The sequence below is a fragment of the Vulpes vulpes genome, chromosome 14, assembly GCF_048418805.1.
Source record: "Vulpes vulpes isolate BD-2025 chromosome 14, VulVul3, whole genome shotgun sequence".
Classification (NCBI taxonomy): Eukaryota; Metazoa; Chordata; class Mammalia; order Carnivora; family Canidae; genus Vulpes; species Vulpes vulpes.
In genome coordinates, this window is record NC_132793.1 from 61,941,315 (window position 1) to 61,967,948 (window position 26,634).

Genomic DNA, 26,634 nt, shown 5'->3' on the forward strand with positions numbered 1-26,634 from the left:
CTCCACGGAGCCCAGTTTTTCATTGTGTCCTACACATGCCACGTTCATTCCTATTTCTCTGACTTTGCCAATGCAATTGCTTCTGACTGGCACAATTTTTCTTCTTCCCTCCATTCTTAAAATCCTATCTTCTTCTGGTGTCCCTTCATTCACACCACACTTCTTTCCTTCTTTGAACTCCTCTTGCAGTTGTACTCATCCTTAGTTCAGTGTGCGATTCTCTAATGACTCCTATGTCTTAGGTTTGGTTTAGGTTATATTCTTCAGAGCAGGAGCATTTCCTATTTCTATTGTGTCGTATGTAGTGCATGGCTTGGGGTTGCATGTAGGGTTAGTGGTGGCTGATCTGGCTTGTTTGAATGTGCTTCCACTTAAATGCTGGGTGATAGAAGAGGTGGTGATCTTTCTCCTCACAAAATTAATTTTTTTCTGTTTGTTTTTGCGTGGTTTTATCTTGATACTGTTTTTGTTCTTTTTTTGACTTAATTTTTTCCCCTTGGATGTCTTTTCTTAACCTTTTCTATTGGTCCAAATTAGTAATTATCATCATTGATTGCTCTTCTTTTTAGTCTGTGGATTTATCTGCCCAAGATAACTTTGATGTGAGAAGATTTAATGTGAAATCAGCATTGAAATTTGTTGCCTGTTCCAGTCAAAGTTTGTAGGCTTCAAAAAATACCAAAAAAATCCTGAAGTTGGTACCTATAATTTTTACCAAGATAATTTCAGGTAAGAGAACAGTTTCTAAAATAAGAGCATATGAACTATGCAGCTTTAATTGCATAACTAATGTAAATAGGCAAAAAGTTATTTTTCTGCCTATTTAAGGAATCTGGTATAGCTGCAGATAAATTTATTTTATATGTTAATTTTTGTATTATTATTATTATTTTTTTAAATTTTTGTATTATTTTGAATCTAACATTGTTTAAGTCCAAAGGCTTGGGATCCCTGGGTGGCGCAGCGGTTTGGCGCCTGCCTTTGGCCCAGGGCGCAATCCTGGAGACCCGGGATCGAATCCAACGTCGGGCTCCCGGTGCATGGAGCCTGCTTCTCCCTCTGCTTATGACTCTGCCTCTCTCTCTCTCTGTGACTATCATAAATAAATAAAAAATTTTAAAAAAATATTAAAAAAAAAAAGTCCAAAGGCTTGGGGTTTTTGTTTGTTTTGGTTTTAATTTCATTCTTTCTTAAACTTCCTTGATCTGCACTTGTACCTCAGCCTCTCTGGGTGTAAAGGATGTCAGTATACCATGTCAGCAAGCTACCTTCTTGGTTCATTTTGCTGCTGTGAACATCTGCAGTCTGTAATGGATTAATATTTACCCAGCTTTGTTTCCTGATGAGATTAGAGTTCAGTGGAGTTGTCAAAAAATATAAATTTCTTTTTTTCAACATTGAGTTGTGATTGAATTTGACTTTTCTACTGGTAAATCAGAATAAGTTGTAAAATCTTAAGATATGTTAGTTTATTTAAAATTAAATTAACGTAGCTTATATATTGAAGAAATACTTTGTCTCCCAATTGAAATATCTTTTTATGGTTGAAATTAGTGCATAATACTCTAGCATATTCATTACCTTCATTTAAGTGTGACTATTGCATTTATTTCTCTTCAAAGAATATTATATTGCTATAGCTTGACAGTAAACCTTACTGGGAAGAAAGTATCTGGATTTATATTTTATAGAAACTAGCATAAAACAAAATGATTTCTTACACTCTTACATCATAGTTACTGAAATTAAGTTGTGTTAGTGTTTCTACTTTGTGATTTGGGCTTTTTCTACTAAATCTTAGTGTGGAATTAGGTTGAGATTGATGTGTGTTTTGGGTCCTGGCCATTAGATCATCCTAGTTTTAGCCTACTATATAAAGAATGAGTATAACTGAAATACACCTAAAATGTCAACAAATATTTATTAATGTATGCAATTTGTTAGATACTAGGTGCTGATAACACAGCAGTACATAACAGCCACAGACAAAAATCCCCACCTACATGACACATTTTGGTGGGTTTAGTGAACAGATAATAAAATAAGTAAAATCTGTAGTGTATGAGACACTAAATGTTAGGGAGGGAGTTAAGTGAATATTGTGTAGTTGGGTGTGGAGGGGGAAGAAGAGTTGAAATTTTATGTAATGTAGCCAGCCAAAGTTTCACTGAGCAAGTAACATTTGAGTAAAAATCTGAAGAGGTGAGGGACAGTGCTATAGGGACTTTAGATTGGAAAGAATGTTCCAGATAGAAGGAATTACATGTGTGTTTTCAGCTAGTTAATTAAGTTTGTTGAAACTTTTATAATTAGGTAGGTATTGTAGGTTCACTCAGGCTTTTTATTTCCACAGAATGTCCAGCAAGGAAGTAAAGACTGCTCTGAAAAGTGCTAGAGATGCTATCAGAAACAAAGAATACAAAGAAGCTTTGAAACATTGTAAGGTAACTGACATATTTCTTTTTTTTTTATTCCATGGTAGAAGTATGTTACCCATTTATAAGCATTATGGATTTGTAATATGTGTATTATTTATTTCCTAAACATAGCAAAACTGGTTAGATTGTTTAGTAGACCATTAGAGTGGTGTGCTAAGATAAATTACTTTGACCATGCTCAAAGTCACATTCTTAAAACCAGAGTATCTCATAGGTATGTTTTGACGGGTTAATATGGAACATTGCTGTATCATAAAGTTTTCATTCTTTAATGGCATGTTGATACTGTAATTCTATTTTTTTTTTTTTGAGAAAAGCCAGCATAAAGCACTTTTATTGCAAAAATATAACTTGAAACTCATACGTAGTGCGGGCAGGTGGGGGTGAGGGGTAGGCAGCAATAATTTCTCTCACCGAATCACTACACAGGACAGCAAAGGGGTGAGAGGGGAGCCAGGAAACTCTGAGATCAGCCGGGGGAGCCGAACATCAAAAACCAGGAGATGCTGAAGCTGTGATGACCAGCATCATTTTCTCAAGACAACACTCAGGGGTTTGTCATGATGGCTGGGCTTTCATCGGGTGTTATGTGTCTACAAACAGCACCTTCAATTTAAACTTTCAATTAAAGTTCTTAAAATTTGGAAAGTGGAGCTCAAATAGCTATGAGATTACAAAAGTCCTGAATATCCGTTAGAAAAACCACAGGATGGAAAAAAAACAAAACAAAACAAAACAAAACAAAGAGCCAGGCCATGAAGAAGGCTTCAGAAGTCCCTGCTGGCCTCGGGACAGATACCTGTAGTGTCCAATATCGCAGTGAGAACAATCTGCTTCCAAAAGGCAGAGGTGTTTATGGGGGGTGGGGGGAGCAGGGGAGGGGTAGTGGAGGCAGAGGCTCTCCCCCTCCCCACTTCAGTTTCAGGTAGGGCTTTATTTTTTTATTTTTTTAAAGATTTTATTTATTTATTCATGAGAGACACAGAGAGAGAGGTAGAGACACAGGCTGAGGGAGAAGCAGGCTCCGTGTGGGGAACCTAATGTGGGACTTGATCCCAGGATCCCAAGATCATGACCTGAGCTGAAGGCAGATGCTTAACCTCTGAGCCACCCAGGCATCCCTCAGGTAGGGCTTTAATTCAACCCAAGGACATCTCTCAACTGGGAGAGTTACTTTGGCCCTCAACAGTGCCTCAAATCTGCTATGGCTTTGCAGCGCAGCAGCAAGAATGTTTAATATATAATAGATAAACATTTCACCCGAAAAAAAATAAAGATTCTTGTAATCCCCCCCCCCCCCCAACATCAATTCCTATTCTAAAGTTAACCCATGACTTGTGCTGTTAATATTTGACTAATACTTAAGTGGAAACCTAGATCCAAAAGACTGAAACTGAACCTTCACCCCAAAATGAAAACGAAATCAAATGAATAACATGAGGTTTATGGCATATAGTTTAGGTCAACACACACACGAGGAGAAAGGGAAAGAGCAAAGCTGGGTGACAGAACACATTCAGTCGGGGTCAATGTTTATACAAAGAGTGTAGTGGAACATCAGGAAAAGCTCCATATGGACTTGCGTGTGTGCGTCTGGAGGCGCCACATCCCTCCATGGCACATCCAAGAATGGGGAGCTCAGGGAGGAAGCCATTCCTGTCATTCCAGTTTCAGAAGCTCCACGTCAAAGACGAGAGTGGCATTTGGTGGGATGATGCCTGGGTGCCCAGTAGCACCATAGGCGTAGTCTGGGGAGATAGTTTGGCTCTCTGACCCACACTCATCTGGGCAACCACTTCTTCCCAGCCTCAGATCACCTCCTGCTTGCCTAGCATAAACTTAAAGGGCTTGTTTCTGTCCCAGGAGGAATCAAATTTCTTTCCATCTTCAAGCATCCCTGTGTAGTGCACCATGCAGGTCTGACTGCGCTTCGGGAAGGTGCGTCTGTCTCCGGGGGAGATGGTCTCCACCTGCACTCCCATGGCGGCGCCGGCGGCGGCGGTGGGCGGGTGGCGGGCGGTGTGGACTGAGGGCAGACCTGGTGGCGCGGCCTGGGCTCTGCCTTGGCCCTCGGCGCCTCGCCTCGCCTGCCTGTAATTCTGTTTTTTTGTGAATGGGAGACTTAGGATTCTAAAGCTCCTCTGTATGGTGCTGGGGGGAATGTACTTGTCCAGAGAAAGAGATTGAATGTGCAGAAGAGAGAGGGAAATGGTAGGAGTGAAGTCCTGGAGAAGATGAGAGAGGATGGGATCCTGAGCTTGAGAGGGAGATCTTTGATACTTTTTCCATCTTAGCAGAGGGGATGATAGATGTAAATCTATGTACTGTCAGATTTGTAAATTTGAGGGTAGGAAGAGATGAATGTCCCTCTCTGATATCTTCTATTTTCTTAGTGAAGTATAAGCTGAGAGTGGAAGAAGACTTGTATAGGAGGTTTGAGATGAAAGAAGGTATGAGGTAGTTATTTATTGGGAAAACAAACTTACTAGTAAGGATTGAAAGGATTGTCAAGCCCTAATGAATGTCCATTTGAAGTTCCATGTTATTGAAGTGTAATCACTGAACTGAGTTACATTGTTTCCCCCTTCATGTTCAGCTTCTCAAGCTTAGAAATGAGTGTGCTGGGGTTCAAGTATGGATGTTGAGAAAGATGATGGGGAATATAGTCCAAGGAATTGAGGATGTTTGCAAGGGAGGGATGACAACTGTTGGGTCAGTGGACACTAAGTTGGGAAAAGAGGAATGAGAATTGAGAAGTGAGGTGATAATGGAATAAGAAGGGTCAACTAATTGGACATATTAGAGGTTAAAGAATTGTCAGCTTTGGTGGTTACCTCATTGTTAGTTTTTGTGCTATAGGTTGGTGACAGATTGCTAGAAGAATCATGTGGATGCATAGAAGGAAATATAATAATCTGACTCTCAACTGATGGAAATATTCTTATTTTCCCTAGAATATGTAAAATCTTAAGAGCTAATTTCATTTTAGCTCCTAGTTTTGTTTTCTGTCACTAGAACATCTTTGTTTTCTGTTTCAAACTCTTACCTTAGCAAATAGCTGAAAGCTATTTCTGAAAGCTGTAGCTCTACATATAATTTTTATTCTCGTTGACAGGTGGTATTTAAACATTCTTTGCCACTGTTTATTTCAAGCATATTTGGTATAGTCACATTGGGGTCAGTGTACTTTCCTACCTTATTATTTCGCTGAAGTCTCTCAAATAGTGGGAAATGTTATCATAGTGAAGGAAAATGTGAGAGTTGGTTAGGGTGAAGCAATATGGAAATCAGTTTTATGACTTGACCAGTGGCAGTGTGGAGTGGAGGCAGGCAGGATGAATGGGTAGTATGAATAATCTTAAAAAAAAAAAAGTCTTAGTCTTCTTTTTATACATCATATTTTCAAGAAGCATGGGGAGGCATTTGATGGAGGCATCAAGATTACCTGGGCAGCTTTTAAAAATATGTTGCATATTTTAGACTCCTTACAATTACTGAGCCGGTCCCAACTCCTTCTCTCCTTGAAAAAACTGAAGACCAGAGAGGTTAAGTGGCGTTCTTAAGATTGCCCAAGTAGTGGCAGACCCAGTTTTCCTGACATTCAAGTAGGCAATCTTTTAGTTATTGTTTGTCCATTAGCTTCTAAAATTTAATGATCTGCTCTTTTAATTTTTCTTAATCAGACCGTGTTAAAACAAGAGAAAAATAACTATAATGCCTGGGTTTTTATTGGTGTTGCTGCAGCCGAGTTAGAACAACCTGATCAGGCCCAGGGTGCCTATAAGAAAGCTGCTGAACTAGAGCCAGACCAATTACTGGCTTGGCAGGTATGTAGATTTTTTTTTGCTATGTTATGGTAAAGAATTTTTCATCCCGTTTTTAAAAATATAGGTAACAGCTTTAAAAAAACATTTAAACCGTTATTTATCCCACAGAAGAAAAAAATTTTAAATCTATTGGTCTTCTAAACCTGAACATTAAAACAAAAAGGATGCCAAAGATGCTATTTAACATTATTTTGACATCCAACCCAATGGATTATTTCCAAAAGTGAGGATTGGAATTGAAATATGATTATATAAATCTCTAATTTAATGTGTACATATGAAAGATATGTCAAGAATATTATGCTTGTTTCAGGAAAAGAAATGTATATTAATATGTTTTCTAGAAGTTAAATATAAAAAATTTGCAATTCTGTATATTTGAGTACAAGTAAAATACTTCTTTCTTATTTAATGGTCTTCATGTTTTTCGTTGGTTCTCCAGTGTTTTCATATTTAATAAGATTGTTTAATATCTCAGTCATATTTTAGAAACTGATTAACAGGTATTAGGCTGGGGAGAACATGAACCTGTTTATCTCACATTTATGTGAACAGGGACATGAGTGGGGGTATCTGGTCACACACTTAGATGCCTGCTTTTTTTATGTATTGATTGATTGAAGATACCTGATCTTTCTTTGAAGCAACGATGACAGTTTCCACAAATTACTTGTTTTTTTTTTCTTGACTGTATAAAAGTAGTGTCATATAGTAATGTCTTAAGAGTTAAGATTATGTGATCATTACAAAATATTTTTTGTTGTGAAACACTTCAAATATATTTTCAAAGCTTTTTAAAAAGATTTATTTATCTGAGACAGAGAGTATAGGTATGCATGCATAAGCAGAGGAGGGACTTGGGGAGAAGAGAGAATCCTCAAGCAGACTCCCTGCTGAGCCCGGAGCCTGACACAGTGCCCAATCCCAATGCCCTGAGCTGAAATCAAAAGTCGGACACTTAAGTGACTGAGCCACCTAGATGCCCCATTTCAAATATATTTTCAGAAATAAAGAGAATAGTATAATGAGCTCCTCTGGCTGTTACCTAGCTTCCATAAAAATCCACACGTGTCAAATACGTGGCCAGTATTTTTTCATCTATACTGTCATCTACTTTCTCCGACCCCTAATTACTTGGAGGTGAATCCCATATTTTATTTGTAAATTATAATTTTCTTTATCATAAATAACCTTTATAGATCATCACTGTATTTAGCAAAATGAATGTGAGAGCATTAGACGTTTTGAAAGAATAATCTCTACTGTTTCCTATTTTAGGGGTTAGCAAGCTTGTATGAGAAATGTAATCACATAAATGCTAAGGATGACTTACCTGGTGTTTACCAGAAGCTCTTGGATCTTTATGAAAGGTAATCATTTTGGGGGGAAGGGCAAGTGTCTTTAAAAGCTTTAATTAGAATAAACTGATTAAAACTTACATAGAAGTACTCCAAACATTTACTGGGAATTGAGAAGCATTTTTATACTGTTATAGAATCTTTTGATTGTGATTGAAACAGAATCAAAACACTATTAGATGATTGACTAATTTGGGAACTTTGATATAATTTTCAGTTAAGATAATGGAAGATATTATTTCTTAAAACTTTTCTTTTTTAATGAGAGGCTCATTTTATAAAATTTTCCTGTGGTATGAAAGAGGATATGTTCTAATTTAAAGTAGTACCTGACAGTAGTATTATTGGGATATTTTAATTTTAGTATCTTAAGCCCTTGGTTGTTTTCATTAATCAGATTCAAAATCCTTTTTTTTTTTTTTTTTTTTAATTTTTTATTCTAAGTGTTGACAAACAGAAGTGGTGCGATGTCTGTAAGAAACTTGTGGACCTATATTACCAAGAAAAGAAACATGTAGAGGTTGGTTAATGATTTGGTGGGTTAGTAGACTTCTTTTAATAAAACCGTTATTAGAAAAAAACTTTCAGCTTTAGGAAAAATTTTAAAAACTAATATGTAGTATGATATTAAAAGAATCTAGAGAGATATTATAAATTATACTGTTTTGAAACTAAATTAAAATTTGAGTTTTAGTTATTCTAATTTCCAAACCTTTTGAAACTGGGCAGGGATAAATAAAGAAGTAAAAGCATCATCTGTAGAACTTAGTGGCACATTTGTGGTGCATCTGTAGCTGATGCTGTAAGTTATGAGGATTGGGGCATATAGTCATTATTCCTGTTTCCACTCTGATATCTTTGTTGTACTTCTAATATTAGAGGTGTGTGGATTTGCCCAGTCACTTCATTTCCTGTGGAGTTCATAACAGAAGAAGTTTTATGCTGTTGCTATTTTTTATGTATTAGCAGATGAAAAATATTTTATTTGTAGATTCTATTTTTTTAATTGGCATTTTTGATATTTAAGATAAAAAAATCATTAAGATGGTTCTTCTCCTTGATAGGTGGCCCGAACATGGCACAAATTGATAAAGACACGGCAGGAGGAAGGTGCAGACAACCAAGAGCTTCAGCAGCTATGGAGGAAATTGACTCAGTTGCTGGCTGAGAGTACTGAGGATCAGAATAATGAGACCCAGCAATTGGTATTGACTTGTTTATTCCCTACAGTTTATATCATGGAATTTGATCATTTAATTGAATTTAGCAAATGGAAACATAATGGTGTAATATAGAAAAGTACTGTTATGTCAAAATTGATATTTTATAAGTGTTCAATTTTAAATTCATAGGGTTTCTTGCTGATTCAGTCAGAATTATTGGCCTATGGTCTGATGCTAAATCTGGACAGAGTGGAATTGGTATTCAGAGTATCACAACTTACTTCCTTCTGTTCATAAGAATCCACAGTAAATCAATTATTTAATCACTATGAAAAAGAAACTGAAATTGTTTTTTTACAAAACTGCTGTAATTTCTAAAAAGTTATACTTACTTAAAAGGCATTTTTCTTTATGAAGTAAGAGTACTAAATTACTTTGAGGTTTAGCAATTCAAAGTATTTTGTTTAAAATATTTACTTAGGGTACTTATATCTAGAAATATTCCATTTTAGTGTATAGATTTTTAGGTAATTAAAAATAATTTTTAAAAAGCCTAAAATAATCCATTGATTTTGAACTATAACTGAAAAATATCTCCATTCTACTTTTATATTTGTAAGTTTAAAAGTAAACTTAATTTCTTATTATATAGTAAATGGCCTTTCAGCGTACACTTTTAAAATTGAATGGACTTTTTAAATGTAAGCAATTATAGACTGTATATAGGATGGGAAGTTTGTTTCTTCATATGTTCATTCATTCACTCAATTCCTTTTTTCAGAAAATATTTATTTTATAGAATCTCCTATATATGTCAAGCAGTGTCCTAAATGCTGGAGATAAAAGTAGAAGAATATGATTTGCATTTGTTTTTGTGTTGGTTTATCTGTGTATAGATTTAGTTGTGAGAAAAAAATTGAGTAGTGGCAAAATTAGGTGATTTGCAAACTTCTCTTAAGTCATATCTTCATATTATGAGTTCATTATTTTCCTTGAAAAAGTATGGGTTACCAGAATATCAAACATATACCAAATACCAAAATAAGTCAAATTTGAAAAAAATTATGTGTACTATCTCCTTCATGTAAGAGAACTAATTATGCTTGTCATTTTAAGAATTTATTTTTAACTGTTAAAAATAGGATAAGAGGATATTGGGGGTGGGATTATTTTCATCTTGAATTCTAATGATAATTTTGCTTTCTTTGTGTTCAGAAAAAAATATCACCTGTTTTCTAGATGGGTTAATTTCATTACTATTTTTTGAAACCTCTTATGATAAACTGCGTTTTAGGCTTCCTTTTTTGCAAAATCTGGCTTTATCAGAGGAGTTAAATTTTTCTTATTTATGTAGACTTTCTACCATATTTCACAAAGAAATTTGGAGATAGTGAACTGTATTATGAGTTTTCATTTTAAAGTCATGGAGCCCCTGGATGACCCAGGAATTTAAATGTAGGGCTTTATGATCCCAGCTAAGGTCTTGACATCAGGATCATGAGTTCAAGTCCCATTGGGTGTTCCAGCCAACTTAAAAAAAAAATAATAATGTCATGGAAATTTGTTTTAAAAAAAGGTAGAACTTAAGTAACTAAATAAATGGTATCTTTTAAAGTGCTTGGACTGGGTTCTAGTATTGCTGTTCTTGTTCAAAACATAATTAGGAAGCTTCTTTTGGAATTTTCTTCAATGTCATTTAGTAATACTGGATAAGAAGTGATTTTATTATACTTTAGTCATATTTCTGGTTTTCTTTTGATAAAAGTATAACTTAACAAATTTATTTTTTTAAGATTGAAGATTTGCTACCATTGAAAATGTTCCAAAGAACATGCTGGTGATTTCAATAGAGGTGTTTTAAAAATGATCTGAGGAGTAGTAGTCACACTGATATATAAGTAAGACTGTATCTCTCCAGTTGACTTACAAAAATATTTTCTTAACTTCAAGATGCTAATTTATAGTTATTTCTCTTTAGTTCAGTTCAGTCTCCTAGCCAGTTGGAGTTAGATTATTCCAAAACTTGCATAGACATTTTTTTCCTCTTTGAAATTGTCAAGGCCAGATAATATATAGTATAGTAAAATATGAGACAATAAAATAAATACATTTGTAGTTAGTTAGTTGAGGTGGTATATTCTAAGTCTTATAGTTCAACTATTTATTACATTTGTCATTTTCAGTATGCTACAGATGATATCTTTTTTGTTTGTTTCAGCTTTTAACAGCTTTTGAGAATGCACTGGGCTTATCAGATAAGATTCCTAGTGAAGATCACCAAGTACTTTATAGACATTTTATTCACTGTTTATCCAAAGTAAGTTGATTTAAAATATCTCTAATGTGACTTTTATATTCTAATTAGGAAAGTGTTCACAAGTGTATTTTACTTAGTTTATTTTACTTTTATATTTTCAAGTTTCCTCATGAGACTGCTAGGTTGAAGAAGGCCTGTGAAGGAATGATAAACATCTATCCCACTGTACAATATCCATTAGAAGTGCTTTGTTTGCATTTAATTGAATCAGGTAATTTCTTCCCTATTATATTGTGTGTTTTAGAAATGTATGAACATATGGGAGTGATGTTGCTATCAATCAAAAATTATTTCAGAGCTTACCCTGTGTAAGGTATTGTTTGAATATTTCTGGACATAAAAGGAAGTTTAGTGTATTATCTTTGTGCATGTGAAGAGCCCAACACATGTAGGAAAGTATAGTGATACAGAGGAGTTATGAATTATTGAATTCAATGAAGTCTTTTGGAAGGTGGGAATTGAAGAGAGTCTTAAATTTTCCATAGAAATAAGTAAATGGGAGGAAGTGAAAGGTACGCTAGATGGCATGAACAGATATAGGGGCTGGGTTGCAAGTTTTAGGAGCAGTAAAATAGTTTTATTTGTTCTAGTGGAAAGAATAAGATAGATTTTGATTAAGTAGGTTGGACTATATTGCACAGGGCTATGAATGTTGTATGTTCTCAGCGTTGATGTCATGGTCAGCGTGTCACAAGTGCATGGTTATAGATGCTATATTACTGTAAAGTAATGAAGTTTGTGATGATCTCCTTTTTTAATGAAATAGAGGAGATTCAAGTTAAAGAGTATTTCTTAGCTTATGCCTCGTGCTCTTCTTTGTGTCCTTTCTTGTGGGAGGAGAGAGAACTAATGACACCCAGCTTGCTGGGAGTTGCCAGAACCTGTGCCTGCGGATGTCTTGTGCCCAGGGCTGGTGTTGAGTCAGTTTACAGCAGGTTGACCCAATTGGTTTTCACACCAGCCTCTGTCCTTTTTTTGTCAGTATCTGTGCTGAATAGATTTTTGCATAATTTGACCATCACTCCTATCCATGCGTGTATTCAGCTGATGAACACAGTTTACAGAAATGAGTCACTGAAATAGAAATAACAGTGCCAGCACCAATGTGTTAGGGATTATAAAGTTTGCAGAGCTTTACTATTTTAGTTGTTTTCATTTTGTTGCTAATTGAGTATGCACATGGGAATGCTTTGTATGTGAAGTACCATCACAGGTTTCATAATAGAAAAATTATTGAAAACTTATGCTAGAGGTAACTGAGGGAAAATGCCTGTTGGGAAAGTATTGCCATCTGTATTGGCCCTCCTCACTTTAACTTTCTCTTCCTTCTACTACTTTCCTACCCTCTGGTGTCTGAATTAAAATTCAGAACTGTTACCTTAAATATTGAATTTTTTTTTCTCTCTCCTTCCCCCCAAGTAAGAAGTAAGTAGATCCCCTTTACTTTAACTGAGTCAGAGATAGACTTGCAAGAGCACTTTTCACTGATGTGAGAGAAGAAATACTAAATGTTATAGTGAATCAGTTTGTGAAGTATAAAGTCAAATTAATATGGTATGCAAGATAGATTATATAGAAAATAGACTAAGATTCAGTAGACTAAATGATCTTGGGAATGAATGAACTGGGACTTTGATAGTGGCAATAGAAAGTGAAAGTAAGAGAAGAATTGGAAAAAAAAAAAACCCAAGAGATTTGTTAAGAGATAAAGGGAAGGAGAAAATAATTTTAATTTTACCTTTCTTGAAAAGTTGGCCTAATGTGGAATGATCGTCCCTAAGAAAGTTGAGTTGTGGAGAGGAGAGGTTAGAGGACATTCAAAGGGATATGCCCATCTGGCTTGCACATGAGAGATCAGTACTAAAGGTAGACATAAGGTTTGGAAATCCCTTGCATGTAGGTCAGTGAAGTGGAGTGGATGACTTTAGAGGGTGACTAAAGAACAAAAAGCTGAAAACTGTGTCTAGGGTGTGCTGGCTAGTTGAAGGGAAAGGGAGGGAAGGAGAACATTAGAAAACAAAGAAGCAGAAAGATCTGATGGGAAGGTTGTGGATGTGAAGCAATACAGAGGAGACAAAGAAAACATTTCAGAAAGGAGAACTGTATTGACAGATTGGGCAACAAACTTTATGATTAGGAAGTTTTTATTTAGGGTTATCTTTTCTAACCAAAGTGATTGAATCGGAACTTAGATTTTAATGACAGGAAAAGAATAGGAAGACGTGGTTAGTAGGTATTAAAAGAAGTTAACCCGGGGATTTGGCTGACTGCATTCAAGGGAGAGCAGGAGGAAGCATGCAGAGGTATTGGTAGTTTAGAGGAGTAGAAGCTTTGCATTAGTGTTGCCTGGGAGGAGAGATTCAAAAAGAGAGGGCTAGTTAACATTATGACCTTTGCATTGAGGTCAAGGAGGATGAGACATAGTAAGAGACTTTAAGTATGAGGAGCATGCTTGTGAATTTTTGTGAGTTTTTTTTTGTTGTTGTTGTTGTTTTTTTTTTTTTCCGACAGGGAACAGTTCCAAAATTCACCTAGTTTCTTCAAATTTTAGCATGAGACCCAAACACTCCCAAGATAAATGGGCTGATTTTCATAATTGGTCTCTGGTATCTATTCCTCCCCCTTTTTCTGCTATTCCAAGTGCTATTGAGAAACTAAAGACTGGTGTTTACCCTTTTTTCCTCTATTTTCTTTCGGCTATTAATGGTTTGTACTGTTCTCTCATTCTTTACGTGGTCACATGCCAAAAGACACAAGAGGATACTTGAAATTTCTTTTTGAGGATTGGTTGAATGCTTTCTCAATAAACACACATATGCCTATAACATGGATTTGTTGAATAAGCGTGACTCCTATGTTAAAAAAAAATACAAAACTTTTTTTTTTTTTAATATATTTTTTTAAATATATTTTTTTAATTTATTTATGATAGTCACAGAGAGAGAGAGAGAGGCAGAGGGAGAAGCAGGCTCCATGCACCGGGAGCCCGATGTGGGACTCGATCCCGGGTCTCCAGGATCGCGCCCTGGGCCAAAGGCAGGCGCCAAACCGCTGCGCCACCCAGGGATCCCAAAAAAATACAAAACTATAGAAGAAATTAAATCAAAAAAGTCTGTAGAATTTTGCACATGAATTCCATATTTGACAAAGTGTTCTAATAAAGAGATATATAGCAAATGGGTTATACTGAAGGATTAGAGAGTGTCTTGGTATATATGAAAAAAATCATTCTTGGAGATGGTATTTTGCAGAATTGAAAGATAGAAAGGTTTATAACCTGGCAAAGGGGAGTAGATAGGTGAATATTTATACATGTGGTACACCAAGGGAGAGTTTTTTTTCTCTGTAGAATCATTGGTTGTAAGAATCTGTGGGGTGGAGGTATTCAAGCTTAGGTACTTTCTAAGGTAAAGCATTATTCTGGGGATAGAAATTTAACAGTTAATGCCAGACAGTAGGAAGCTGTACTTAATGGTTTCTTGTTTTCTTTTCGTTCCTCCTCTACATCAAACTTTCTGTGTATGAAGAACTTGTGAAACTCTGTAAGGTGTTTAAAGGCTGACCTATCCTCCCACAGCATGCTTTAGTATATGCAGGATTTGCTACTTCACAGCAGTTAATCACTGGGTTCTCTTCCACTGGGGACAGATGTATTTCATTCTCTTTTGTCCTCCATTGCATGTTGAGACTTGAGATTCATTTTCAAAATGTCTCGTTTATAAAGCTTCACATAACAAGTAGTGAATAGCTTTCACAGTTGTCAGCTGATGAAATGTTATTTCATGTTAAATGACCTTTTCAATTTATTTTATTTTGCTTTATAGTTGAAATGGGGGAGGATAAGAAAGCTTGGTTCTTCAAATACAAATATGAGAGAACTTAAGATTTTGTGCTGTGGAAATATTAGAAAATCCAGCTGAAAATAAAGAAATGAGTATATGCTTTTTTTTTTTCCCCCAAGCTAGGTTTATTTAAAAGAATAATTCTATAGTGGTGGTCAGTTTCTTTGTGATCTCAACAATTAATTATTTTTAAAAATCACCTTTTTTTTTTTTAAGATTTTTTATTTATTCATGAGAGACAGAAAGAGGCAGAGACATAGAGGGAGAAGCAGGCTTCCTGTGTGGAGTCTGATGCAGGACTTGATCCCAGGACCTCGGGATCACGACCTGAGCCAAAGGCAGACAGTCAACCACTAAGCAATTTAGGTGTCCCAAAAATCACCTTTTTTGTGTGTGTGTGGTAAACTTTAGGAAACGATTCTCACAGGTATGACTTGTCATCTACCTTGAATCTCTTCAGAACACCTTTTATTCTTGGGGATTTAGCATTCATCAGCCCCAAATCTAGCTTACCTTATTGACAAAATAATATTGTCAAACTTGTTTTAAAATTATTAAGTCTGGAATCTTAGAATCTTTTAGATATTAAAAAGAGCAGATAAGTTAAATGATTTTCTATTAAAAAAGAAATCATGTGTATTTCTTCTCTGTTTCTATCCTCTACATATTATTTAGCTAGTATTCTCAGCAAGAGTTAGTATGGAGAAGAGGATTGAGAATTAAAGCTTTACTATTCCTTGTCTCTACAAAGGATCAGTGATGATGTTGTTACTACTATTGATAATTTTTTGGAACTCTAGAGAAAATTCCTCTAAGTGTTACTTGGTCTTTGTCATACATAGAGTATGTTTCCCAAAGATTAAGACTTTGTCTCCTCAAATCTCTTTTGGTTTCTGTAATTGTGTTCCCAGATGTTAAGGAAAATTTATCTTGTTTTAGAAGTTCTTTGTGTTCTTCTAAGCCTTTTGGAAACTATCTTCATCTACCTACCCACATTTTGTTTACCTATGTAAGTTTTTGGGTACCATGCATATGGATGATCATTGGAATGATGCATGATTGACTTTTATTTCTATCACAGGTGTGTTTTCTATTATAAGGGCAGTTTATGTAGCCAAGTTAACTCTCATGAATTATGTTTCTATGGAGTAAGATAGTTTTGACTCAGATGGCTAGAAATTAAAGGTAAAATTTTAATAGCAGTTTCATTTTCTTTTTTAGAATGGTGAAGATTTTACATTTTTCATAGTAATTCTCAGTCATTACTTATTAACAGACTAAGCCTTTTGGTATGTCAGTTCATAATTGTATTCTTTTAAAGGATCATTGCAGTATTTAATGAATGTCTGCTGTGTATAAAATACCATGCTAATCCCTACCCTCCAGAAGTTACTGTTTATCTACAGAGGTAGCAAATGAAGGGTATATATTATAAGACTAGTAATAAGGATGGCATATGGTGTTGGTAAATACTATGGGGCTTTGGTTCTTAAAGTATGATCTTTGAACCTGTGGCATCAGTATCTTCCGAGAACTTGTTACGAGTGCTGACTTTCATGTCTAACACTGAAATTAGAAACTTTGAGAATGGGGCTTAGCATTCTCCAGGTAATTCTGATGTTTAGTTTAGACAATACTACTGGTTGAAAGGGGAGGAAAAAAACCCCATTAGTTTGCTTGGGAGGAATAGGGTGTATGGAATTAGGCATTTCTGCTTTTGGAAATTACATTTGTGGAGGCCAAAGTGAAAACATGTTGACAGAGGAAATTCATGTCTAGAAGTATAATAGTGGGCTCAGGTCTTTTTTGTTGGCTAATTAAAAAAAGTAGCATTTCTTTCACTTTGTTTTCTTATCTCACCAAATAGTATTGAAGTTTTAATTCTTTAGTCATTAAGAATTCTTTGGATTTTTGGTACTAACTTGAACTTCTGAATCAATTTATAATATCATGGATTATGCATTAGTGTGTATCTAGTTTTGAAAAATTTGAAATATATAACCTAAATGGTAACATGCAAGAAATTTATCTTTGATATCTGTGACTGAAAGAGTGGCTCCACATGTGGCCTGGGGATACATGTTTTATCTAGACAATAAAGTATCAAGTGGCTTTTTCAAACAAATTTGTATTTGTTCCCCATATTTATTGCTTCAAGTTCTAGTTTGTCTCAATTAGTTTTTAAGAATTTTTCTGTGTGATTAAGCAATTTATTAAAGTGCTGAGTACTCTTCAGTCTATTCTCAAAGCAGAAATCATATTTTCAACTTGTTTTTATGCTTTTCTGGGAATTGAAATCCTGAGATTGAGTTTGGAGAAAATGGAAATGTAACAAAGTAAATAGTGTTTTCTAAGCTAAATTATTTTACCAAAATACATTTGAAACAAATATAGGCATTGCACGATTATTACATAGGCTTAGCTGTTAGCTTATAAGGAAAAGAAAGTTTTTGAAAGAATGCAGAAATGTACTACCAAACTTACAAACTTAAGAAAAATGTGACTAAGTTTTTGTACAGTATCTTGACACATAGCCCGTCTTTTGATCATAGGATTCTGAAAGAATCCACTAGATTAGCACATGGTTGCCCAGGGAGAGAGACTGGCGAAATTACTGCCAAATAGGAAAAGAAGAGCTGGCAAGTAGGAAGCTGTGTGTCTTAGAGTAGTGGCGAGTAGCCGTAGGTTTCTTATTTGAAACCCTTGAATATGACTTCAGGTTCAGTTTGCCTATGGATGCAGTGTATAGAGTGATTTCTACTTCTGATATTTTAGAAGATGAAAAAACATAATTTTTAATTTATTTTTTTTAAAAACATAACTTGAAAAATATATGTTAATATTTTTTTTATTATTTGTTGGTCTATTTAAGTTTTGAATTCCTGGAATCAGGATATGGTGGGAGATGCGTAAGACAGCATTTGGGATTTAAGTATTTATACTTTGGCAATTGGAAATTTGGAGTATGTATGCTAGTAACTTTTCTTTTCAATTCTAGGCAGTCTTACTGATGAAGGGCAGCAGTATTGTTGCAGATTAGTAGAAATGGATTCCAAAAGTGGCCCAGGCTTCATTGGTTTAGGCATTAAAGCATTACAAGACAAGAAGTATGAAGATGCTGTTAAAAACCTAACAGAAGGTAAGTATACAGTGTAGAGTATGTAACATGAGGTATATAGTTGTAACCACACTCAAGGGTATCACTGCTTGGGGTGCGTTAAATAAAACACAACCCAAGGAAGGGTTGAAAGCAACACTTGTCACAGGTAAGATGGGGAAATAGCCCTCAAGGCAGTGTCTCCCTGTGGGATTAGTACAGGAAGTTTTTATTTAATGTATCCTAATATAGGTAGGGATAGATAGCTGGTTTATACATTAAGAAATATAATATATAGATATTCTCTTCCCCTGCTTAAGACCTTCCACAGGTTTCCAGCTGCCCTTAGGATAACATGCAAACTCCTTCACAAGGTTTGCAACTCTCTCGAGTCTGATTTCTTGCCTTTTTTTGCTCCCATACTTCTTTTTCAAATATAATGAATTCATATGCTGTTAATTAGAACTTTGGTTGAGCTCCTCATGCTTAATTAGCATGTCAGCATGCTAGTGCATACATTGTATGTTCCAAAAATGGCCAAAAACCCCATCCATAGGAAAAAATCTTAGTGTTGTAATGAGTTAAAGGTAATTTCAGGATCATTCAGGTGGGCTTTGGTGCAGGCTCTCAGCATCAAAGCAGCTCAAACTGGCCCATGCAAGAGGCTATCAGGTGAAATACCTAGTAAGCCCCTGGGTAGGGACTGCTATTCTGTTAAACAAAACACCTTCTTTCCCTGTTTTTGTCCCTTTTCCTCCTCCGTTCTGATGCCTTTCAGCCCTCTGATCTGAGTAATTTCCTCTTATATCCTACATAACGTAGTCAGTAGGCAGATATCTTTGGGCCTTTCTTTGAGGAATATATATTGAAGATAGAAGTGAGAAAAATACTCTGGAGTCTCCTTAGGTCTGAATACAACTCTTCCCCTCACTAATTTCAAGACTGAGAAAGCTAATTAAAATCTCTGTATTTTTTTTTTTTAAGATTTTATTTATTTATTCATGAGAGAGACACAGAGAGGCAGAGACATAGGCAGAGGGAAGGAGGCTCCCTGCAGGGAGCCCGATGCGGGGACTCGATCCCAGGATCCTGGGATCTCGACCTGAGCTGAAGGCAGATGCTTACCCAGGCGTCCCTTGTCTCAGTGTTTTCATTTGTAAAATAAGGATAATTTTATTTATGTGTGTTATACTAATATAAATAAATACATATTATATATACATATATACACACATACATTTTTTTCCCTCGTCCTTAGGAATCTTTAACTTAATTTGTGGTATAATGTTTCTGGATGAATTTACGTTCAAATAGAAATGTGAATAGCAAATACAAGCTTAGAGTGGGAGGACCATTTCCATCCAAGAGCTGAAATAGCCTGAGACCAAGATCACAACTGAAATTCAGGGTAGTTCAGCAAGATGTGAGAATGATGGATGGGATTAGGAAGAGTCAAGAAAGGAGACTGGAGAGGGGCCTTGCACACTTTGGGAAGGAGATTGCATGTTATCCTAAGGGCAGCCGGGAAGGAGATTGCATGTTATCCTAAGGGCAGCCGGTCTTAAGCAGGGGAATTTCATAATTCTGTTAGTATTTGTGGAGATATTCTGGCTACAGTGTAGAGAATGAATTGGAGTGGGTGACAAGCACTTGCTGTGATCTGGGATAAAGATGGTGGAGATAAAGGTGGTAGACAAATGGATTGGGGCATGGAATCAGGGTTACGAATGATTATATATGAAAGGTAAGGGAGAGGAGGGGCCAGACTTGGGGAGTAGATGGTGGTGCCATCCGTCTCTGTAGATGTAGAAAGCTTGGATTTTGTGATTGCTTTTATCTTTTTAGGTTTAAAGGAAAGCCCTCTTTGCACAACTGGATGGTATCATCTGGCAGAAGCCCAAATTAAAATGCATAGACCTAAGGAAGCTGTTCTTTCATGCAATCAAGGTATTGGCATCTATAAGGGTGGCCAACCCTGTTTCTTTTCATATTAAAAGAGAAAGATAGTGGCGTAACAAAACTTACATGCTTTATTTTGTATTTTAAATTACTAATTTAAATTTCATTGATGTGGGGGGGGTCCCTTAGGCACTGGAAGGCGGTGGTGGTGTCCGGGAGGTTTCTGCACCATGAGCTCTATCGGTACTGGTTATGACCTGTCAGCCTCTACATTCTCTCCTGATGGGAGAGTTTTTCAAGTTGAATATGCTATGAAGGCTGTGGAAAACAGTAGTACAGCTATTGGAATCAGATGTAAAGATGGTGTTGTCTTTGCAGTAGAAAAGTTAGTCCTTTCTAAACTTTATGAAGAAGGTTCCAACAAACGACTTTTTAATGTTGATCGGCATGTTGGAATGGCAGTAGCGGGTTTGTTGGCTGATGCTCGTTCTTTAGCAGACATTGCAAGAGAAGAAGCTTCCAACTTTATATCTAATTTTGGCTATAACATTCCATTAAAACATCTTGCAGACAAAGTGGCCATGTATGCACACGCATATACACTTTACAGTGCTGTTAGACCTTTTGGCTGCAGTTTCATGTTAGGGTCTTACAGCGTGAATGACGGTGCACAGCTCTACATGATTGACCCATCAGGAATTTCATATGGTTATTGGGGTTGTGCTATTGGCAAAGCCTGCCAAGCTGCAAAGACAGAAATTGAAAAACTTCAGATGAAAGAAATGACCTGCCGTGATGTTAAAGAAGTTGCAAAAATAATTTACATAGTACATGATGAAGTTAAGGATAAAGCTTTTGAACTAGAGCTCAGCTGCGTTGGTGAAATAACTAAAGGGAAGACATGAAATTTTTCCAAAAGATATAAGGGAAGAGGCAGAGAAATATGCTAAGGAATCTTTAAAGGAAGAAGATGAATCAGATGATGATAATATGTAACATTTACTTCAGCATCTATTTTAAATTTCTATTATAGTCCCATGTAACTCTTTAGCCCTATGGAGTCTTACCTACCCAGTGACCAGTTTTCATTAAACTTTTGTGTTCAAATAAACAAACAAACAAATAAATAAATAAATACATTTCATTATGGTTAAATAATGCCAAGTGTGGATGCATATAGTATGTTTTCTTCTAAACTAACAATGAGTATTTTTCAAAGATCCTTGCACTTGGATTTTGACAGTGTAGGCTTCTGTGGAGGTACTCTTCTTTAACAAGAAAGTTTCTGGTTCATCCAGGACTTTGGGAGTTTTTGATTCCCTTGATGTAAATAAGAGAAGTCTTAGGCACCTGGAGCCTATTTGAATGTGTTCAGATGGGTCAGGTGAGGGGTTAGGAAATCCTATCAAGTGGTTCACTACTTTTGACCTAGCTGGTGGCCTTGCCTCTGAAATAGAGGAAGCAATTCACCCTGGTCCTTTTGAATTCAGCTGCTTTCCCTCAATATCCCTAATTTGCTAAGTTGTTACTGATGCTTTGGCTAACCTTTGTTATGGAGCAGATATAGATAGCCATTGTATTTCAGGATGTTCATGTTATATGTTATGTAAAGATAGATTTTAAATTTAGATCTGTTCTGTTTTAAATTCAGATACTCCCATAAAGAATTCAGGGAAGAATTTATATTTAGCTCTGAATTATTCTTCATGGATATTGTTTTGGCAATTTATTCGTATTGTAGCTCCATTTTATTATTTATCACTCTTAATAAGAAGAAAAAAGTGAAGTAATATGATTGTCTTCATTCAGATCTCCTTAATTTTTGTCAGCTCTGAAGAATATAGATAATCTTGGTGTGTCTGGTGGCAGTCTTCATCAGAAGAATCTTTGTCTCCGTTTGAAAGCAGAGGCTTTGATTAAACTCTCAAATTATGAATCTTCAGTGGAAGCAATTTGTACTCTTGATCAGGTAGTTTTACCAGGTTTTTCTTTTCAACTTTATTTTTTCCAGTCAACCAGGCATCAACCGCTCTCCCTTTACAAGTATTTATTTTTAAACAAATTTTGTGTTAGAGGTATGAATTCATCACATCTGCATTTTCTAAATCATTCACACACTTGGAAACTGCTAAAGTTATTTGCCTCATGGTTAAGTACTTACAATGTTCTTCATATGATGCAATTTATTTCTTTCGTATTGTTCTTCCTGTCTTTTTCTCTTTTGCCCTCTTACATTATTACTACTTGGTTATTATTAATTTGGGATCCTACAGTTTTTCCTCCAGAAAAGATTTCAAAGATTATTCATAAGAACAATGAAGGACACAGTAACTTTGTGGTAGACAGTATTGTTTATTTATTTTTTCAATTTAAGAGAACATAAGGAGATTGATGTTTAAGGAGGAACCCTGTCTTAATGTTTTGGTTCAAACAACTTGAAAATCCCTTACAAAAAACTAACTGGTAAATTATGAATTATAAGAATATGGTGCTTTTAAAGATTTTTGTCAGACAGAGGCTATTTTTTATCTAAAATTAAATTATATCACTCAGTTTATTTTGGGGTTTTGAATTTTTAAAATATCATTGTTTAGTATGTTTCAAAGGGCTTTTGCATTTCATAATGTTTCATTAAAATTAGAACAGTTGCCAGCATCCTTCAAGAACTAATATCTTAATTTCTTATTTTCTACTTGCCTCTGCCAATAATGAAAATGAATTTTGTGTGAATGCTTTGAGGAAATCTTTCTAATCTTGTTTTTTTTTTTTTTTTTTTTCTTTTGTGGAAAAATAAAGTTTCTTGGATAGCTAGTGAAGTCCAGGTCTAAAACAGAAAATGTATAGGATGAGCCCAGGATATCTTAGAATGCTAGAAAGCAAGGAAACTATAAAAACCTACTAGAATAATGTTAGAACAACTTAGGAACTACTATGGATTGATTATCATTGGCTAAAGGGAAGTTTGAGCACCAGTAGCTATAGCAGATGAAAGATATCAAGCATGTTTAAATTCATGTATTCAAAATGATGCAAAAAAGTCAACAAAACATCCTCAATAAATTCTTTGGAGGATGCCAAGGAACCATTTGGAAAGAATCAAAGTGTTTGTCCTGCCTTTCCTTTATGAACTGTTCCTCAGAATAATCAAATAGATAATAAGAGGAGGGAAATTTTTTTGTTGTTGAAATATTCTATCGATAAGGAAAGAAGGAATATAGAATTAGAAAATCACCATTTTGTTATCTGTAATGAATTAATAGATCTAGGTATTATTGAGGATTAATGGTTGCTAACATCATCAAAAGAAAGAACCATACATAACCAGGTGCATGTATGCATGAGGTATTCCTGTCAAAGCATCAAGCCTGATTCATATTAAGTGTTTAGGCCTAACTACTAATTACAGAAGATATAGGGGACCAAAGGACATGTCAGGACCATGAGACTCCATTCAGTAAAATCCGGGCTGTGAGAAATTGTAACAAGTGCCCCTTATTTTTCAACAATTTAATTGTAAGGGAGTAAAAAAGAATGGAAGGGAGCCCTATAAATTAAAGCCCTATAAATTAAAGATATCTGAGGTAATGTAAGCAGGAGGGTAGTGAAATGGGTGGAGGTATGTATGAGAAAAGATTGGCTTTGAGTTAATAATTTTGAAGCTGGATAATGAGTGCATATGGGATTATTATACTATTCTCTAGTTTTTTGAAATGTGTTTGAAATTTTCTCTAATAAAAAGGTTACAAAGAATGAATGTGTTCATAGTGATAAAAATCAAGAACTGTATGTCTTTATTCTATGCTCCTTGGTCATTCTTTAATTAAAGTAAACATTGCTACTCTGTATTGAAAGAGACTTACAGCAGTTCTTTACATTTATTTTCTAGGTTTCTGATGCAAATAATATCCCAGGACTTTTGGTTCTTAAAAGCTTGGCCTATCTGAACAAAGGCTCGTTAGATGAAGCTTCAAAGGTTGGGTTTTTTTCATTCAAACTGGGAATTTTTGAGTGGGGAGGGGAGAGGGAAAGAGAGAATCTCAAGCAGGCCCATGCCCATTGCAGAGCCTGATGTGGGGCTTGATCTCACAACTTGAGATCATGACATGGGCCAAAATCAAGAGTCAGATGCTTAACCAATTGAGCACCCAGGCACCCCAAAATGGGAATATCTTAAAGCCACAAGTGACTTTATTTTGGTGACGAATTGACAGATATCTACTTTATAGATTATGGAAGACCTTCTTTCTTCTTACCCTGACCTAGCTGAAGTTCATGCCCTGGAGGCTTTGATTCATTTTACCAAAAAAGACTATCTACAAGCAGAGAAATGGTAAGGATAGATTTAGACTACTCATAGATCTAGTCATATCTTAATTTACTCTATTTCTTAAAAATTTAAAATAAGTACGTTTGATAAAGATCCGTTTTGTATAAATTTGATCAGTGTAAGCGTTAGTATTTCTAAAAATGTATTTAATATGTAGCACAGTACCTGTAAGAAAACTCCATAAAGCGTATGAAATTTAATTGATCATAGTGTCAGTGAGCAGATATAATGTTTGATATGTCCTCCTATACACTTGGCACACTGGTAAAGCTAAAAGGCCATTGTGCTTTTATAAGCTCCTCTTCAAATAATATTTTTTCTCATTATAATCTAAATTCTAAAGTAATAACTTTTTTCTGATATAGCATCTTAGAATCACTCAGACTTTGTCCCAACTAGTTTTGTGTGCATGTGTGTGTGTGTGTATGTGTCTTCTTACTTCCCTTTGGTGACTTAGCTTTCAGAGAGCTCTTGAGAAAGATGCTGAAGTTGCTGAATATCATTATCAACTTGGGTTAACATATTGGTTCATGGATGAAGAGACAAGAAAAGATAAAACTAAGGCTCTTACCCACTTTCTAAAGGTAAAATAGTGCTTCTATTCAATTCTTAGCTGAAATGGATTAGAAAACCATAAGTAATAATCATACAAGTTATGCACTTAAAATTACTATTCTCTGAAATCTTTTTAATTTTTTAAGAAAGATTTATTTGAGAGAAAGAGAGTATGCATATGTGCACACAAGTAGAAAGGGGAAGAGAGAGAACCTCAAGCAGCCTCCATGCTGAGCCTGGAGCCCGACTTGGGGTTTGATCTAGCAACCATGAGATCATGACCAGATTCAGAATCAGGAGCCACATATTTACCTGATGGCATCACCCAGGTGCCTCTGAACTGATTTTTTTTTTTTTTTAACTAGACTGTTTTTGATATTTGATCTCTCACATATAAAGTTTTGTGAAAAATGTTATATGGGTTTTTAAGGAGAAAATAAAAATGTAAAAGCTACTTATTAAAAAACACATAGAAAATGAGACATAATTATCTCTAGAAAAGAATATTGTTTTTAGGTAATTTCCACTGTAATAGTATGGGCATATATACTTTTAGATGTTTAATTTCTTTTTTTTTTTTTAAATGATTATTTATTTATTTATTTGACACAGAGAGAGAAAGAGAGCACACACAAACAGGGGGAGTGGGAGAGGGAGAAACATGCTCCTCTCTGAGCAGGGAGTCTGATTTGGGGCTTGATCCCGGGACCCTGAGATCATGACCTGAGCTGAAGGCAGATGCTTAACTGACTGAGCCACCCAGGTGCCCCAGATGTTTAATTTCTTATATTTTAGATATTAAAGATCTAAAAGTCTTACATTCTTATCTTGATTCACCAAAGAAGATTAATGTAATAGTAACTCTAACTTCACATTTCTTTTTAACAAAGATACAATATTTTTACATTTGTTTGCATTCTATAAGCAATGATAACCAGCTTTCCTGTTGCTTTAAATCTTACATTAAAGAATGTGTTGGGGGATCTCTGGGTGGCGCAGCGGTTTGGCGCCTGCCTTTGGCCCAGGGCGCAATCCTGGAGACCCAGGATCGAATCCCACATCGGGCTCCTGGTGCATGGAGCCTGCTTCTCCCTCTGCCTGTGTCTCTGCCTCTCTCTCTCTCTCTCTCTCTCTCTCTCTGTGACTATCATAAATAAATAAAAATTTAAAAAAAATTTAAAGAATGTGTTGGTATAATTTGGTATGTTTAATTACAGTATCCCATTTTTCTTTTAATCTGTGTATTTATTTTTTGTGTTCTTAAAAAGAACCACCCAGGCAAACCTTAATACTGTGTTGCTATCAATCTTTATTTCAAAGGCTGCCAGGCTGGATACATACATGGGCAAAGTTTTCTGCTATTTAGGTCATTACTACAGAGATGTGGTAGGAGATAAAAACAGAGCCCGTGGCTGTTACAAGAAAGCTTTTGAATTAGATGATACTGATGCTGAATCTGGAGCTGCAGCAGTTGACTTAAGTGTGGAACTTGAAGAGATGGTATGTCTAATAACTTAAACACTTTTGTTTTTTTATCCTGAGTATAGAAATAGAAATATTTTTATATGTGGGTACTTGAAAGCTATTATTTTTATTTTTTTTGTAGATGCAGTAGAAATATTTTTACCAATGTTTATAAATTTTCTTTTCACTGATGAATTGTTTCATTGGTGTTCGTCATTTACTGTTGAAACTGTAGTCAGTATATTCCAGTGTAAGTTTAAAAAAAATTGGAAGTGGTAAATGAAAATACGTTTGGGTACTTTACATGGGTGTTGTGTATTTTTATGATCTTCGGTAACTCTAATTTC

General features: G+C 35.4%; 1 protein-coding gene, 1 long non-coding RNA gene and 2 pseudogenes across 3 annotated transcripts in view; 3 read left to right on the plus strand and 1 right to left on the minus strand.

The window, feature by feature from the left end:
- SKIC3 (SKI3 subunit of superkiller complex) overlaps window positions 1-26,634 on the plus strand; it is an 80,541-nt gene that overhangs the window by 8,020 nt on the left and 45,887 nt on the right. For both annotated transcript variants that reach the window (XM_025992885.2, XM_072736753.1), the window contains exons 4-18: window positions 570-729; window positions 2,354-2,444; window positions 6,122-6,265; window positions 7,544-7,635; window positions 8,068-8,143; window positions 8,688-8,828; window positions 11,005-11,103; window positions 11,206-11,314; window positions 17,944-18,084; window positions 19,888-19,989; window positions 21,771-21,910; window positions 23,828-23,914; window positions 24,168-24,271; window positions 24,726-24,852; window positions 26,144-26,323. In XM_025992885.2, the coding sequence (XP_025848670.1) occupies window positions 2,355-2,444; window positions 6,122-6,265; window positions 7,544-7,635; window positions 8,068-8,143; window positions 8,688-8,828; window positions 11,005-11,103; window positions 11,206-11,314; window positions 17,944-18,084; window positions 19,888-19,989; window positions 21,771-21,910; window positions 23,828-23,914; window positions 24,168-24,271; window positions 24,726-24,852; window positions 26,144-26,323 (1,632 nt within the window). In that variant the 5' untranslated portion in view covers window positions 570-729; window position 2,354. The remainder of the gene's footprint in view (window positions 1-569; window positions 730-2,353; window positions 2,445-6,121; window positions 6,266-7,543; window positions 7,636-8,067; window positions 8,144-8,687; window positions 8,829-11,004; window positions 11,104-11,205; window positions 11,315-17,943; window positions 18,085-19,887; window positions 19,990-21,770; window positions 21,911-23,827; window positions 23,915-24,167; window positions 24,272-24,725; window positions 24,853-26,143; window positions 26,324-26,634) is intronic.
- Window positions 3,287-3,769, plus strand: LOC140595434 (uncharacterized). Its single transcript, XR_011997028.1, has 2 exons — window positions 3,287-3,363; window positions 3,565-3,769. It is a non-coding gene; the product is annotated as an uncharacterized lncRNA (long non-coding RNA).
- On the minus strand, window positions 3,955-4,437 carry LOC112915483 (peptidyl-prolyl cis-trans isomerase FKBP1A pseudogene; annotated as a pseudogene).
- Window positions 20,127-20,962, plus strand: LOC112915482 (proteasome subunit alpha type-3 pseudogene; annotated as a pseudogene).